We start from the raw sequence: 17,806 nt of genomic DNA on the forward strand, positions 1-17,806 counted from the left end.
CACCGAAAGGGGTATTTCCTGCTTTGTTTTTAGCGTCTGGCGAGTCTTCATTATATCTCGAACGAATAAGGGCATAGACTCCCCGACATAGAATGCGTCCCTCCCATGTTTTTCACACAGTTGATACTTGATTTCGTGAGCCACGTCTTTTTGCATGCAAACCCCTTAAAACCCAGACTTGCATAACTGACATCCATTGCCAACAGGGCATTTAGGCTTCGAGATGGAAGACTTCACCGGAATTTTTTTAGCTTACTATCGTTCTTCCAAGCTATGCGCACGCGCAGCTTTGATTGTTTAACTATATGTTTGATTTCCCAAAGCAAATGCTCATCTACGCATGGTAGCGCTAAGAATCCATTGTCCGATAACTCGTGTTCCCACCTCTTACCACCTATCCCCCCATGCGCTCTAGACCTTTTTACTGCTTCCAACATTCTACCTAAAAGTCGCGGAGAATATCCATTGTCCAACAGCAAAGTCCATAATTTGCTCATGGCCGTTCTTTCCTTTTCACTACCTGATGAATCGTTTAGTGCCCTGTGGAATATGGTACGAATTATGTTGTGCTTAGTGAAAGTTGGATGCGCAGATTCGCAGCGCAGAATTATACTAGAGTTGATGATCTTGATAAAGAGCTTCGTTTCCAACGTCGTGCGGTTGTTTCTCCTTTCCACCATCACTAGTATATCCAAATAAAGAACCCCCTTTCCGCCCCCTGCACGCTCCACCGCAAAAGCCAGATTTGGATGATGGTTGTTCATGAAATAAAAACTTTTCAACGGCACGCTCTCCGTGCGTCCACATCCCAGCCCAATCATCGATGTATCTGGCTAAGCAAGTTGGTTTTAATGGGCTGGCGGCCAGGGCCCTTGTTTCAAATTGGTTTAAAAATGTTTTCACCAGGGGAAGAGCGCATGGGTTCCCCACTGCTATACCCAATTTCTGTTGGTAGAAGTCATTTTCGAACGAGAAGACAATATCGTGGAGACCATGCGCTCTAAAGGACCGCAGATGTCCTCTTTTGGTAGACCGAAAGCATCAACTTTATGGAAATGTTTGTGTACCCTAGCTTTCACGGCAGCGATGGCCTCATTGACTGGAATATTGCTAGTGTGAGCGAGCACAGACCAATACTAAGCTTTGTGCTTCGTTTGGCTGGGATAGTAAAATGTAATGTTGTCCGATGCATTGATATTTGTTTGCATTTTCGCAATTTTGTCACCAACCGGTTCGCAAAAGCGTCCGTGTTTGTGACCGATCATATCCGGTAAATCAGAAGCTTTTTCACCCCTGGGGCCATGATCCACAATGCTTCAATCGCGAAACGTCTCGTTTCTATTTCAAAGGGTTTTTCGCAGTCAGCAACGTTTCAGTTACGTTCTCATGAGCCGCTTTGCTTATTTCCCACATGGGTGCTTTCACAATGTGGCGAGTTCCATGCCTTAACTTTCACACCAGTGAGAACAGACGGCCGGCCTTATCAGTCATGAACAGTTTACGAGCTGGTCGTTAAGCAAATGCCGAAGGTCAGGAGCCGTAACAGTCGAGCTTAACTGAACCAATGAGCTCAGATGTGCCAGGAATCGGAGCAATTGTTGCGAGGAAAGAATTTCTGCTCGTTGAGTTTCATGAATGTCCTGCATTGTAGAAGGTCATTAGTCCGGTTTTGTGCATAAATGGAACGTAAATTGGTCCAGATAGCCCCGCCGGAGACTTCTGTGCTATGTTACCACAAGCGAGCAATGCAGACCAAGGGATTCAAAGCAGAATGCTGTTTGCTATAACATTGCTACTGCTATTAAAGAGTCATTGTCAGTTGCATTCTGGTTGCTGTCGTGCTCGCTGGTTAAATGATCGATTAATAAAAAGTCTTGAGCTATACTCTCAAAATATTAATGGGGACTGCGCAAAGCTACATATACCATATCAAGAGGGAAAGTCCGACCCGGCCAGATGCTTCTTGCTGTTCGCGTTAAATTTATTTGGGATGTTCTCACGTCTTGTCGTGATGTGGCACGCAACGAATGATGGGGGTCTGAAGCAATTTCACAGCATTTATTATTAGTACTTATTATTCCACAGAAATCTTGTGGAAGCGTCGGTAACGCAACCAAATATGGAGAAACGGGCAAATCTGAACTTTGATTTAAACAAATTGTTCAAATCTCCTTCAGTCGTTTGCATCTCAATTTTCTAGCATAATAAGCGCGACGATTTTTAGGCAATACCCGATTATGAGGTACCTTTTTTAATTGAGTTTTTTAAGGATTTTTCCAGTTTGATTTAATGCATTTCCAAGATCAGTAACCACGTCAAGCAGTGCCTGTTGCGTAAGTCCTAACCGCCATCCGATCGTAAAATTCCAGGTCAACGGCAAGACGACAGTATGACGAAAGTTGAACGTGCCGTAATGCTCGGCTTGATCCACATCACCTTCTGACGTCTCCTGACCTTAAATACGGCCACTGCCAGCGACCAAACATCATTCAAGTCGGGGGCAAATAATAAGCGCCTAAAGCGACTGTAATCCACCCCAGCCCGGTTAGCGATTACGAATCCAGGAGCTCTAACCGACCGAGCCACCGGAGCGGGCGGTATTATGTGTCTGCATCATCAATAGCGAAATAGAGTACATAGCAATGAAAGCCCCGGGGTTCGAGTACCACAATAAGCTTCCATACTGAGGGATTACTGAATGCTGCGATTTGGTCTTGGGCACAACGCCCGAGCAGCAGTGGTGACACTGTGCGCACGCCGCACGCAAACCTCGACCGTAAGCGTAGAGACGTCACAGCCAACCCCAGCTAGCTTGCCTTCTATGACACGATTGCCACGAATTTGGCCGCATGAATCTCATGGATGGCATACGCACGACGTACACAAGATCAATGTCTGTGTCATCTCCGCCTAACATCGGTGCCAGCGGCGGCTGTCGGCAGGGGGCCGGCCCAGCGCAGCTCTCAGCCCCGGCGGTCCCGGCAAGGTGTAACTCCCCGCCCCACGAACCAGTCCGGTCCAGGCGGGCAGCGCCGCAGTTATTCTCGCCCCACGCCAGATGAACGGGGAACGGCAAAAACAGTCTTAAAAGTGAGTGCCACGATGTGCGTGGGTTGGTGCGAAGCTCAAGAAGGCTAACACGGACCTTTGCCAGCCGTGTGCGCGCTGACATTACATTTTATCATGTTTTATGGAGTCTGTTTTCACGATGAAAAGTCTTCACATCATATATTTTCACAAAAATGGTAAGGTCAGGCTACTACAGTTCAGGCCACCTTTCAACCCACAAACATAAACCGCACCGATTTTACCTAGGGTTGCTTAGATAGTGCAACAATCACGTGATTGTCTCTGCAAAGGCAACGGTACATAAGGATATTCTCGCAGACCCTGTCGGCACATAGACAACATTTTACACATCTGGGTTTAAAGTTCCAACAATGCATGCCTCAGATGCACGCAAAAGCACGGGACTTGGCACCAAACACATGGTAGGCCACCTACGGGTCCGGGTCCTCGCCAGACCACGACTATTGCCTGAACGCCTGCCGCGCTGGCGCCACTCCTGGCCGTTCTGCTGCCCTTGTGCACGTGCAACTTCGACCCACGCTATACACCATCACTGACACAGTCACTGGCGTTCCAGCAGAACACTAATCGGTGTAAAATCGGCGCCAACGACGATCGGCGTCGTGTGTCCCCGGAGACGTGCTCAATGTCCTCACACCGAGGCAGCCGGTGCCCGGCCAGCCAGCGCTTTCACTCGCTCAGCCCAGACAGCGGCCCCCGCTGGCACTGCTGGCCGCTGAATCAAAACCTCCGCCGAGCCAGGCCCCCGCCACGTTCGACATGCCAGCAGGCGACGCCGGGCGGTGCGCCGGCCCGCCGCCGCCGCCGCCGCCGCGCGCGCCGGGGGCCCGTCACCTGCCCTGGGGGCACTCGACCAGCGCGAAGGTGCGGCCGGACTCGGCGGCCGGTCGCCGTCACGCCGCGTCGGCCGGCCGGTAGCCGAGGTTCAGCCGCTGCAGGAAGAGGTGGATATGGCGGAACGGCGGCCGCTCGGCGTGGTCGCGCCGCCAGCACTCGAGCATCAAGTCGTACACCTCTGCGCTGCAGGCCGGCGGCGGCGGCAGGTATTCCTGCGGCAGGTAAGCGGCGGCCCAGTCAGACCACCGACGACGTGAGCTGCGGACGCTGCGACGCGCATGCGCCGGCAGGCGCTCAGATGTTTGTCTGTGCGCAATATATCTTGACAAATTGTCCCGTTTAGCGTCGCATGCCACATACGTCCTCATACCACCGAGTTGATTAGGAAACTCAGAAAGGAGAGTACACGAAGACCCACTCAATCTCGGCTAGCCGAAAATGGCGACGGAGCTGCTGAAAACAGCCATTTTGGAGTGCAGCTGTGTGCGTGACGCCGCCGACAGTACCCTCACGAGATCAGTGGCGAGCACTGACCGGCAGCCGAGCACCGTCGTTGCTGTAGAACAGGGCTAGATTGGAGATGACGCTCTCGTCGCTGAAATTCTCGAACGGCTGCTCCCTGGCGAATGTCAGGATCTCCCACAGCGTGACGGCGAAGGACCAGACGTCCGATGCCGAGCTCACCTGGCCCTGAAGGTCAGGGTCAAGGTCGGCTCGCGCAGACGCGTATCCAGGCCACACGTGTCATCGCTACGGGAAGGGATAGGCTAATAAATGCAGGCTAATGCATATATAGGCATTAGTCTGCATTTATTAGCCTATGGATAATGCAGCCTTCGGAATAACAGCAGTGTCGTCATTGATAGGTTAACCGTTACGATGCATATTTTTGGCTGGAAATACATTTCTTAGATAGTACAGTACATTGCAAAACCTAGGAAATACATATACAAGGTGTTTTTGCGCAGTTTATGACAGAATGCCGTGCTTGGCATGGATATTGACTGCAGTGAGAACTTTTCCAACATGTGACTATTGCCTATGATGATTCCAAATTCGTCATGCTAGAGCGTCTCCATGGCCACCAGGAAAACTTACAGTTGCACGTGTCTCAATCATGCTAGTGTGCATCGCATTTGCGAACACTGCGCAGAAATGTTCAAGTTTTTCAATTCACATTTTGAATTAGCGACCTCTCTCACTCCACTGCACGGCACTGGATCGTTCAGCAGCCTGCCCTTGGCGACGGCAGACCCTCTTACCATGAAGAGCGCCTCCCAGGCGAGCCAGCGAATTGGTAGACGGGTGTTGTCCAGCTGGTAGTAGTCGGCCGAGTACAGGTCCCGCATAGACCCTGTGTCGGTCAGCTTCACTTGCAGCTCGTCAAACACCACACAGTTCCTGCCAAAGCACATGTGCCGGCGTTGGTTGCAGTGCGAAACGTGCGTACAGAGCACTGGAAGAAAATTGCGGACAACCTGAGCCCAGATGAACAGTTTTAATTTTGCGCGCAGTGTTGCGCAGACGCGACCTGAATAGCGAAGCTCAGCTGCATTTCGCCACCGATCGCTGTCGACACCGCTGCTCTTATTCTGTTTGCTGGCGTGTGCCCCCCGCCTGTTGCGTTTCCTAGAGCGAAACTCCCGCGCCGCGGTCGTTCGGCGCATGGAGCGCCGTGCTGGTCGGCTCATCCAGCAGCAATTACCGCAAATGGCCGTCATGCGGCGTAATTTGCGGAGCCATTTACGACGCAGCTCGACTGCGCTCGGGCCGCAGCTGGGAGCGCCGTGAGGCTGCTGGCTACGCCTACAGCTCGACTGGGCTCGGGCCGCAGCTGGGGACGCCGTGAGGCTGCTGGCTGCACCCACAGCTCAACTGGGCTCGGACCGCAGGTGGGAGCGCCGCGATGCTGCTGGCTGCACCCACAGCTCAACTGGGCTCGGGCCGCAGCTGGGAGCGCCGTGAGGCTGCTGGCTGCGCCCACAGCTCAACTGGGCTCGGGCCACCGCTGGGGGGTAGGGGGGGGGGGGGCGTGAGGCTGATGGCTGCACTCACTGAGATCTCGTCTGGGGACGTAGGCGCTACATGGTCGTCCACGAGAACGGAGGCCCTGACTAGAGTCACCTGTTGTGTTTCCGTAAACCTAGCTTGGGCTGTGAAGGGTCGCATTCGTTGGGTCTGCGTCAGGGAAGCCGAATGTGTCAGCGATCGTGGTATTCCTGCTCACCGATGCGGAGGGCGATAGTGATGACGCCAGCTTACCGTGCCGCCAGGTCCTTGTGAATGACGTCGCTGTCCTCCAAGAAACTCATTCCAGACGCGATCTGGGCGGCCATATATAGCAAGCTGCCGTAGCTGTGGAAGAAGAACACATCTTAGAGGATTGCTGAGCTTCGTTGGTGGGCGTGGAAATGAGCTACACTAGCGCGACTTGGCTGTTTCACCGAAAATAGAACCTTTCCTGTCGCGGGACGGCTGTCATTATAGCAGGCCGTCCCGCACGAGCTCTTTCACACGTCACGCCACCGTGCATTTGGAACTACCTTACAGGAACTCAAATTTCATAACAGATACTTCTGTGACAACGAGCCATTTTACTTTCATCCATACCTTCGTCCCTTGCCTTTCGGAAGGCACCATGACATGTCTGCTAAGTAGCGCCAGCGACCTGGTCATCTTTGGTCAAAATGGTGAGAGGCACGTGATCACTGACCTCAGCACCTTGCCGGCGCCGGTGCTGGTCTCGGACACGTGACCCTGTAGGAACTGGTTGAGGTCGCCTAGCGGGGAGTGCTGCACCAGCACGGCCAGCGGCTCTTCACTGACGCCGAGCACGGCGCACAGCTGACGGGAGCGCAGCCGCGCCGCCGCCGCCAGCTCCTCACGAAACGCCACGCTGAAATCGTCAGCCGGTCAGCGCGCTGTGACGGGGCGCTGCGTCTGGAGCGGTCAGCGGCCTCGGGGACGGCGGGGTGGCCACTGTGATGGCGCGGCGCTTCTGGAGCGGTCAGCATCCTCGGAGGGGGGGGGGGGGCGGGGGTGGCCGCTGTGATGGCGCGGCGCTTCTGGAGCGGTCAGCATCCTCGGAGGGGGGGGGGGGGAGGGTGGCCGCTGTGACGGCGCGCCGCTTCTGGAGCGGTCAGCATCCTCGGGGGCGGCGGGCGTGACCGGGCTGACTGGCGTACTGAACAATCGGCGGAGTGTGACGGGTGTGTGGGTGTTTGAACCCGTTTGAGTGTTGTAAGCGATGAACGTCGTTCTGAAAAGGCTTCTTAGAAGTGGCCTCCTTTGTCCTGAACGGGCAACTTTAGCACCGGTTACAGCGGTTCGGTTCCCATAGTTTGAAACTTGCACAGGTCCAGAGTGAGACGAAGCCGCGTGGCGACAGCGTGTTGACCACCAGCTATGGTCACCCACTTTTGCGATACAATTAAAGGAATACCACTGGGGTGGCGCACACATAAGCCCATCGCTGTTCGCTTGAATAAAGCGCCCTTTCAGTCATAATCAAGAAGAATGTTATGCTGGACCTTGCATTTAGCAACGTTCCCGCAGACATAGTGTTGGCCCATTACGTCCTAGCAAAACGTAACGCAGCACATGGAAGAACAGCACACGTATGTGAAATGAGCCATTACGCATCTCAGGATTTACACGCGCTCAGGTGGGGGTCCAATTGCAGCCCCCTTCGAAGGTTTTTCCAGAATGGTTTCCGAACGGTGCAGCCGCGCCAAATTTTGCATAGCTGTAGAAAATTGCATAACGGATCGTTTAGGGTCAAAAAATTAAATATACCTGGTAAGGCCGCTGACCTATGGTAGGTCAAAATCAGGACACGGCTTCAGCGAAGTCGATTTCTAGGAAATCCCTCAATCTGATGCAACAACGGAGTGTTAGACGTAGCCATACGTCTCTGAGATGCTTTCTTAGGCAAAATCAATATTGAATAAGCAAATGACGTTGATCTAAGCTCAGGTACAAAGGTGAGACCAAGGTCAAAACCTGCCTGTTTTTTTTTTACTCTGGGGCTTGCGGTATGGAATAGTTTCTGGTACTCATTTCGAATTTATTGATAGCAGGAACCGCATTATACATCTTCCATGGACTTCTTAGGGGTCAAAATAGATCACTGACCTAAAACAACCCAGATCAACATTTTGTTTTTAGAAACATACTGCCTAGCGTAATCTTTATCGCTTATTCCAATGCAAAAGTCAGAGTAGCCTTGCACTATTTTGGTCGTCATGACATTCAAAAGGTCAAGCAGGGTCATTGACCTTTACTGAGCATGTTAACTTTTGCTAGAAACAGTTATTTAGGTTCTAGCGGCACTTTGAAGACAAACCCGGAAATTGACCTTATTTGACCTTATTTGACCCGGAAGTCATGACCTAGGAACCTCAAACTTTGACCTAAGTGAGTTCACGTACAGATCAACACACCCTGTAAATTTGGTGGCTTTATCTCTCTTAGTTCTCGAGATCTCAGGGGGCGGTCAAATCGACCCCCGGACCCGAGCGAACGGTATTTAGCCGGCCACCCGGGCGCGTGTTAAGACACATTTCTTTTCGATCGATTTTCCACGCCACCCGCCGTTCCAGCCAGGGTGAGATGCGGGCGACGCTACATAGCCTCAGCAGCTGAGTGCGTTGTGAACCCCCAATGATGATGACGGCACCTTTGCTTTCACTAGAAGCAAGCGGCTGTAGTTGTGTCTGTAGCAATAATGTCGCCCATGCTCTGTATTGCTAATCTGTATAACACTGGTAACTTTTCCCTGAAGCAAATGTGATAATTTTTCATGATTTTCATATCCGTGCCAAAAAGGCACCGCATTGTATCGGCTATTGTTGGCTCTCCTCAGACCTGGCGATTTTATTGCTTGGGATATTCTGGTCACGTCTGGGCTTTGGTTCCTTGGGTGTTCCCAAAACGGAGACTGGAGAAAATAAAGAGAAGCACAACCGTAACAAACGTGGAAATTAGGACAGTGGGGGACAACATGCCGATTGAAAAGCTGCCTGTGTCATCAATATTCGCTTACAATTTCATCATAAGCAGTGACGAAGTTCCACGAAAGCACTTGGGGGACGGCTGAACAGTAAAAAATTACCCTGCCTACCGCCGAAATATGTCAACCAAACAGATTTCCCGTCAGATTTGGTCCATTCTCTTCCAAAAGTTTGGAGGCTGAAGCCTAAGTTGGAGGGGGGCTTCACCTTCCCCCCAACTGAATTGGAAATTACACCGCTGGCCAAGGCCAGCCTTACCTATAACCGTATAGGTATGCTAGTTGCATAGCTGAACACGTACCGAATATCCAAAAAGGTGATGCAAATCAGACCTTGCCGTATCAAACACACATCACCTATGTTCAATGACACGTCAGTCATGCTGTGATGCTCCCTGCATTTACATATCGTGCATCCGTCCAAAATTCCAGACAAGGCCACCGCCATTTGAGGTAACCGACGGCAGTTTGCTTCCCGATGAGGGTGGCCACTTGAGACCAAACCGGAGGTTGAGTGAGCGCCTGGGTCCCATGAAGAGACGGCCGCGCACCTGCGCGCGTCGCCGAGCGGCCGTCGGCCAGCCTCAGCAGCAGCGGGGTAGGCAAGTCCGTCGCCAGCCGTGTACCGAGTACCGCAGAGCGGTACGTTTCATCAAAATCGTGACACATTGATGCTTTGACTCTTAAAAATATGCTAACAACTGGTTGTCTACATTGGAATAAAACTATGTCAGCATGTTAGCCCATGTTTTACAGCGGCATAGAGACAATACGTTCATAACACCTGAGTAGCTCTATTCGCTGTTCTTGCTGACTAACTTGTTGGGCGTTCGAGGCAGGCATACATGTTACGAGAAACACCATGTACATTTTCATCGGAACGAAGATCTAGCACGGCTGTCCAAGCCGTAAGCCTGCGGCATAAGCCGGGCGGACAGGCAACTAATACCGACCACTCATCCCACCGGATTAAAGAGCCGCTGGTGCCGCGGCACCATCAGCACTCGCAGCACGTACGTGTTCTTTCCCGAGTTAAAAGAGCGGCCGGCGGGGCCGGAGCCGGCTTACAGGGGCAGCCGGGAGCGCGCCACAATGGGGCTCGGCGCCAGCGGCCGGGCGGCCACCCGACGCCGACAACGGCGCCGCCGTCTGATGACCTGATTGAAATTCCCCGCCGTCGCCGCCGCAGGAATAGAAAAATAATTCAGCCGGTCGCGGGTGACCGGCGCTGGACGAGGGTGGCGCCCCCAGGAGCCGGTGGCGGGGCCAGACGGCTGAGGCGGCGAATCCTGCAGCCGCGGCCGCGTTCGAGTGTGCTGGTTTTGGCGTCAGCACACGATAGTGTTGCAAAAAAACGAAATGATGACGAATCTTCCGAATATCAGCGAATTTTGCTGATCTTAGCGTGTTTTTCATTTACCTTCTTTTTACATTAGCTACCTGTAAACTTATATATATATATATATATATATATATATATATATATATATATATATATCTATATATGATGATGTAGTGTGGTGTGTGTGTGTGTGGTGTGTGTGTGTGTGTGGTGTGTGTGTGTGTGTGTGTGTGTGTGTGTGTGTGTGTGTGTGTGTGGTGTGTTGGTGTGTGTGTGCGTGTGTTGTGTGTGTGTGCATTCCTGTTACTAATCATATTGTATTATTAATCTAGCATGCTTAGCGTGCTTGGCATACATCGCTTCAATAGCTCAGGGTGGAATGTGACAGCTTACCGGGGTTTATTACTGTTGCTATATATTTGGCACGAATGGCTTCATGACGGTGCCATGATTGAAAACAACGCGGCTGGAATACTTAAAACCCAGTACTAGTGCACTAATATCATGTGAAGAAAAGAATGCGTATTTGTTTGAATAATGCGCCCTTTCGACCATGTTTAGGAAGAATGTTATACTTAACCATGCATTTAGCAACGTTGCCAGCCCCAAAAGCAGTGTTGGCACTTGCATGATCTGGTATTGAGCGCAAGACAAACATCTGATATCACTTATCTCCACACGATTAAATCGTGTACAGATGGTCACGATTGCCACGTTTCAGAATAACGCAAGTATGAAAAACCTGTGTTCCTGTCAAATCCATAGTGTGCCTAGTATCCTCCCCTCCCCCCTCCCCCCTCTTCCCCCTGTCATTCTCTCTCTCTCTCTCTCTCTCTCTCTCTCTCTCTCTCTCTCTCTCTCTCTCTCTCTCTCTCTCTCTCTCTCTCTCTCTCTCTCTCTCTCTCTCTCTCTCTCTCTCTCTCTCTCTCTCTCTCTCTCTCTCTCTCTCTCTCCCTCTTTCTCCCTCGCCTCTGCGTGGAAATCCATTTCGGAAGCGCATTCATGACACCGTTTCAACGGTGGTAGGTGTGTGGCCGATTGCTGGTGGCGGCACGACAGCCCCGCTCGGCGCGGCACAACAGCCCCGCTTGGTGCGGCACGGCAACCCCGCTCGGCGCGGCACGGCAACCCCGCTGGCTCGGCGCGTCACAACAGTCACGCTTGGTGCGGTAAAACAGCCCCGCTCGGCGCGGCACGGCAACCCCGCTTGGTGCGGCACAACAGTCCCGCTCGGCGCGGCACGACAGCCCGGCTTGGTGCGGCACAACAGTCACGATTGGTGCGGCACAACAGCCCCGCTCGGTGCGGCACGGCAACCCCGCTTGGTGCGGCACAACAGTCCCGCTCGGCGGGGCACAACAGTCCCGCTCGGCGCGGCACAACTGCCCCACTTGGTGCGGCGCAACAGTCCCGTTTGGTGCGGCACAACAGCCCAGCTCGGCGCGGCACACCAGTCCCGCTTGGTGCGGCACGGCAGCCCCGCTCGGTGCGGCACACCAGTCCCTCCTGGTGCGGCACAACAGCCCCGCTCGGCGCAACCTTGACCTCCTGACCGGGGAGGCAGCACTGTATGTGCAGCGCATACTTAGGTCAGGCTGCTTTAAGCTGTGCCTTATGAATGATCTGTCAGATTCGGTCAAACGGTACGAAAGTACGTGTTTACCGTGTCTGTGCAACTTTTTCACATTATCACAATGAAAAGCCGATTTAAGCTCATCCACTACACCATTCACCCCAAGGGATAAAGATAATAGGCCACATTAGATCATTCCATGATCTTCCGAGGTTTTGTCATTAGATCACTTTACACCAAGACATTCCTGCATAATAATGGCATCGATTTACTATAGAAATGTTATCGCAATACTTAAGACGGTTCTTAAGACATATTCTGGCATGACCTTGGGTATTAACACGCGCTCGGGTGGGGGGTCAAATTGGCCCCCCTCCCGAAGGTTTTTCCAGAGTAGTTTCCGGGCGCGGCGTAGCCGCGCCAAATTTTGCATAGCGGTAGACGATTGAATAGCGGATCGTTTGGCATCATAAATTTAGATGTACCTTGTAAAGTCGCTGACCTATGGCAGGTCAAAATCAGGCCATGGTTTCAGCGAAGGCAATTTCTAGGGAATCCTTCAATCTGATCCAACAACGGGATGTTTGACGAAGCCATGCATCTCTGAGATGCTTTCTTAGGCAACAGAACAGTTGAATGAGCAAATTAAATTGACCAAAGGTCAAATACCAAGGTCACACCAAAGTCAAAACTAATCTGTTTTGTTACTCCAGGGCTTGCTGTATGGAATAGTTTTGGTGCTCATTTCGAGTTTATTGATAGCAGGAACCGCACTATACATCTTCCCTGGACTTCTTAGAAGTCAGAATAGGTCATTGACCTAAAATGACCCAGATCAACATTTTGTTTTAGGAACATACTGCCTAGCGTAATCTTTGGCGTTTAGTCAAATGCAAAACTCAAAGCGTTCTCGTATTGTTTTGGCTACCTTGACCTTCAAAAGGTCAAACAAGGTCACTGAACAATTAGAATGTGACCTTTTGCTTAGAAACGGTTATCTAGGTTCTGGGGGCACTTTGAAGACCAACCTGTAACTTGACCTTGTTTGGCATTTTTTGACCCTAGAAATCTGAAACTTTGACCGAAGTGAGTTCACGTACAGGTCAACACACCCTGTAAATTTGGTGTCGCTAGCTTTCTTAGTTCCCGAGCTCTCAGAGGGGTGGGGGTCAAATTGACCCCCCCCCGCCCCACCCGAGCGAAGGGTATCTAGCCGGCCACCCGGGCGCGTGTTAAATGATGCTACCTACCTCTGAATGACACCACACACACACCACCTTTGACACCTCGAGCCGATTTGGTTCGTGGTATAATAAAAACTTATGCCCATTCCAAGATATCACCTGCTGTGACTCCAAACTGAAATGATCTTAGAAGCGACCAGCAACACCAAGGTATCACAGTTGTCACACATTTACAACTATGGACATTAAGTTAGGTGAGGATAAGGAAGGTGATAAAAATTCGTCGTGGAATGCCACTTTCCCACCTTGTTACTGTGCATAGCGTTTAATTTGACTAGCTTAATCAGCAATTAATACACGGTATATTTTTTACTATCATGTACATGGGCAACGTAATCAACCCGAGCCAATTTGGACTCTCATGATCATTGCCCAATACATTGTGCAACCGATTGATTGGGTTGCATTGATCTATGACTCCACGAAACTTGTTAAGTCCAGCTTTAAAATTTGAGTGGAAGACATACGTAAGTCACATCGTCGCTGAAAAGCGGAATTTATTCAGCTGGAATAGACCATCTCTACCCCCTACCGAGACGCTGAGAATGCATCGGTCGCCTGCAGACGCCGCTAGTGGCTGCGCCGCATGACTTGGCTGCGATGCGGGATAGTCTAACAACCCACTTCAGACGAGATTGCATGTGTGGCGATGCGAAGATCGCGAGGCCAACTGGAAACTCTGCCCCAGCCACCGCCAAATTGCGATTACTTTGGCAGGCATCTGCCGTTCGCTGGGACGACGTAGCCTGCGAGGAACTGCCGACCCGTTCTATCGCTTGTGCGGAGGTGCTGTCACGATCGCTCCGAGTGGCGGGCGCCGAAGCCTCGCTCACAGCGGAGTCCTGTTGAGTGTCGCCTGCAGCGCAGCCTGTACTGTGTTTCGCGATCCATTGCCAGTTTAAGCCACCAATAAATTCATTGAGGTGTTCCAGAGTGTTCTTCTCTCATTTGGAGGCAGAACATTTGACTTACACATGTTTGCCAACCTCTTTCAACGTAATAAACACAACACGGCTGGGGCTGGAGAGGACTGGCGTGGGGTGGCACGGCAGGATGAGCTGAGTTGCCGAGGCAACGTGGGCAGTGAGATTACGAAGAATTATGAGTCAAACACACCGCACGTACATGGGGAGCACGACAAAGTTCGAACCGACAAGTTGTGCCCTATTGTTCTCTGGGAGCAACCTCTGCAGAAGTAGGAGAGGGAAGGCAACCGAGTTCGCGCTGAGGAGTTCAATCTGGCTGAGGGCATCACACGCGCAGAGCGCCTGCTCTTTCCAGCTAACCGGCTCCTCCAGATAAGATCAGGTCCGGCCACGAACGTCTGCTTTTTTCTTTTTTCGCCCCGGCGACCTGAAGTCACAGCCAGGGCGGGGAGATTTACCGTTGGCTGAAGGTCAGACAAAAATATACGTAAGCACGTACCCGGCCAGAACGAGTTGACTTCCCTTCCCACCGGTTTAGAGCACCGCTCAAAAATAAGCGTTCGCAGGAGCACCAGATTTGTAGTGTCTGTTTAGCTATTAATTTATGATCCCTTGTGAAAATGTATAACGAACTTAAACCACACATAATCTTTTTTGTTTATTTGCCATAGCTCAAACTTACTGCAATAATAGATAGTGATGGTACCTACAACGTGCATATTTCAGAATTTTAGAAACCGGTGGGGCCAGTGATTTGGGGTTACGTGTCTTTTGTTTTCCCGTAAATAATGCAAAGTTATGTGCATTTTAATGTAGTTTGGTGTTCGTATATGAGGAAAAAGGTGCTAACCCACATGCACAACCATTATATGACCACGGAGGGGCGCATGACCTTGACCTTGGTTCTGACCTATCTCTGTGGGTGCCATCTGCAAAACACATGCTGGGCTCAAAATAGGCGGTTTTATTCCGTAATTTAGGGTGCGGAATCAAAATGTTTCGCCGAAAACATGCTACGATGTCATGCCGATGCATAATGACGTCACAGTAGGTCGCCTGAAGACAGAGAGGTCATTGAAGTCATTAAGGCCAGGTCAGCACCAGCTTTGAATAGTGGCCCGGTCTGACCTGACCCTTGTGGGGGAACGGAAATGGTTTGAATGGACTTACCAGGGTGTTGACGCTTACTTATATGCACACGCAATACAGAACAGTGTAGTGTGAAATCCAGGAACGCTTCATTGCCCACAACCGGTTCCCCTTGGTTCAGCCGGTGGATCAGACCGACATCATTGCCGCAGAAGGGAGTCCCCCGGCCTTGTGGCCCTGGCTGCCACCAAGGAACCGGCTCGGCGGCCCGGCGCGACCTTGTCCTATGATGTGTCATGCTTATCCGGAAAAAAATTAACTATATAACCCGCATTCCCCAACAAATAAGAAAAACATGCATGTTTTTGCCGAATTGCGCATGGAAAAAGACCGAATTCAAGATGAGGAGATACGTCATGAATATTGTTAAGGCGAACATCCGCGGACGTGAGGACATGGCGCCGAGCCGGCCACCGCCGACGCATCTGCACATGCGCATGTCACCCACTAGCTCAGCAAGTAGATTTGAGAGCTGTGTTTTGACAGCCAATCACCGGTTGTTTCAGGGCTCTGGTCAAAGGTGAAATTTTAGAAATGGCTGAGATATACATTGGGCTGTAAAAATTAATTTATTTTAAATGAAACGCTTATACGCCTCGTGCTTAAGTTAACAAAACATTTGGAAGGCTTCAAAACATACGGAAAATTCTACCAACGACGCCTGAAAATTGTATTACCATCAATCCCTTCATAGATCAACGAGGAATAATCGAGCTGATAATTTAAACCATCTCAAGACTTTGGACTCGATACCGCACATAAGGTCGTTACCTAAAAAGATGACGTCGAACGGAGGCTCGAGCTCGAAACAAAGACACATGTATAGCTTCCGCACTGGTTTGACGATTTTGAAATTAACGTTACGGACTTATGCTTTGCTCTTTTCCCAATATAATTACATAGGGTTGCAGAATGAGATGCAGCACCTGGATATCTGAAAAACGTCACGATGGGTGAAAACCATCACTGGAGAGCGGCGGGTTACCACTGAACAATCCTTTCACGAACAGCAAACAAAACTGCCCACGGCGAGGTTCGGAAATCTAGCCTCGTAGGTCGTATAAAAATATCGTGAGCTGCCCACAATTCATTGCAAATTTTTAGTAAATTATCTAATTTCTGAATGCCTGCAGTGATTCATGACACCTTTCAGCTAAAAGCATTTAATGTGCAAACAATTTCACACCAAAGCGATTTATGCTGAACAATTTCATACCAATTTCAGGGCTTTTAAAGCTTCCGTGAAGTTCACCAAACTTTATTTTAAAACCAATTATCTTCATGCAATTACAAATAGTTCACTGGAAAAGATTCGCAAAAAAGAAGGCGCCGCAAGCCCTGCCCCCTGTGATCTTGCGTCGTGCCAAATATACGCCTCCGTTTTAAGTATCTGTCATTTTTCTCTACCCCTGTTAAAATATTTCTAGTTTCACGGTTTGCCATCAAGTTAAGCCTTTTAGCCCCACACTGCGTTCTTTGAGCCAATAAATGTCGTTCTGACCATCCCTCGGGGGCGTCGCCGAGGGCTCAGCCTTCGGCTGGGGGGCGAGGCGGCGGCGTACACGGCACCCGCCTCTCGCAGCTGCCCGGTTAACTGAGCACCGCTCCTCGTGACAGAACAGTAGCTCCAGTACGTCAAGGTCGAAAGGAAGGAAACTTGCTGGTTCCGGTTGTTCTGACTCGATGACCGCTGCTGACAGCGCGCGTCTTAAATCGAGCAAAGTGGTGCGGAATTTGTCGGTCCCGCTCGCCAGCTCCCGTGGCAGTCGCCGACCCGGTCCGCTACTGCGCCATCCCAGAATCATTCTGCCGCGCGGGCTCCGGCGTCACAAGTCGCCAATGCCGGCCCCTTCATCTTCTTTCCAATTTCCTGCGGCGCCATGCATGCGTCGCCCAGCCGCTTGTTGTTGGCGCCGGCCCCGCTCAGTTATTGTCCGCTGCCAAGTCCAAGCATTTGTAAACTCGGCCAAATACGCCTGCCGCCCTTATTAGTTTTCCCAAAAACGGGAGACTTCGTCGCAGCCACTTCTACGCTTCGTTTTCGGTCGTAGCGCTATGGACTAGAACGCTGCCATAATGTACGGGGCAGAACGCGATATTTGCTTTTCGTTGGTCCCGTGGTGCGGTGCAAATTTAGCGGAATTATTGTAGCTAAAAGAAAAAATCGACAGCAAAAATTATAGCATGAAATAACTAGGGATATTGTGCCGGGATACTGTGACATAATTAGCACAAAACACATCTGTGGCAGGCCCAATGGCCCAATCCTTTTCGTTTGGACCCTTCCACTACTGATGTCTGTTGGGTGGCTGCACAGCGCCACGCGGTCAGCGACTCGCTTACAAGCAAACCCTGACAGGAGTGAAGACAAATGGGTGTCACGGCTTATGAGGTCCCGACCGTCAGTGCTGCGTCGCACGGAGATGACTAACGGCCCGAGGGCGGACAGGCCCTCGGGCCGTTAGGCCCGCGGAAATGGCAGGCCCGCGGGCCGTTAGGCCCGCGGAAAAAACAGGCCCGCGTTCGTCGCCGCCCACGGACCCCTCTCGACTGCCCAACGCCGAGAAGCGCACAACGCACCGAGATAACCGCAGTCCGTCTGGGTCCCCAGAAGGACGATTTGCCATAAAAATC

At 51.3% G+C, this 17,806-nt stretch overlaps 1 protein-coding gene across 1 annotated transcript; it reads right to left on the minus strand.

Annotated features, from left to right (window-relative positions):
• Positions 1-3,934: 3,934 nt before the first annotated feature.
• Positions 3,935-6,823, minus strand: LOC119114709 (discoidin domain-containing receptor 2-like; the record flags this gene model as incomplete). The annotated part of the gene is made up of 5 exons (XM_037238725.1): positions 3,935-4,139; positions 4,462-4,617; positions 5,190-5,328; positions 6,190-6,282; positions 6,641-6,823. Coding segments are annotated over 5 exons (727 nt in total), but the record flags the coding sequence as incomplete, so codon positions are not given.
• Between the last annotated feature and the right edge of the window lie 10,983 nt (positions 6,824-17,806).

Source organism: Pollicipes pollicipes, unplaced genomic scaffold, assembly GCF_011947565.3.
Source record: "Pollicipes pollicipes isolate AB1234 unplaced genomic scaffold, Ppol_2.1 Scaffold_3001;HRSCAF=3522_pilon_pilon_pilon, whole genome shotgun sequence".
Taxonomy (NCBI): Eukaryota; Metazoa; Arthropoda; class Thecostraca; order Pollicipedomorpha; family Pollicipedidae; genus Pollicipes; species Pollicipes pollicipes.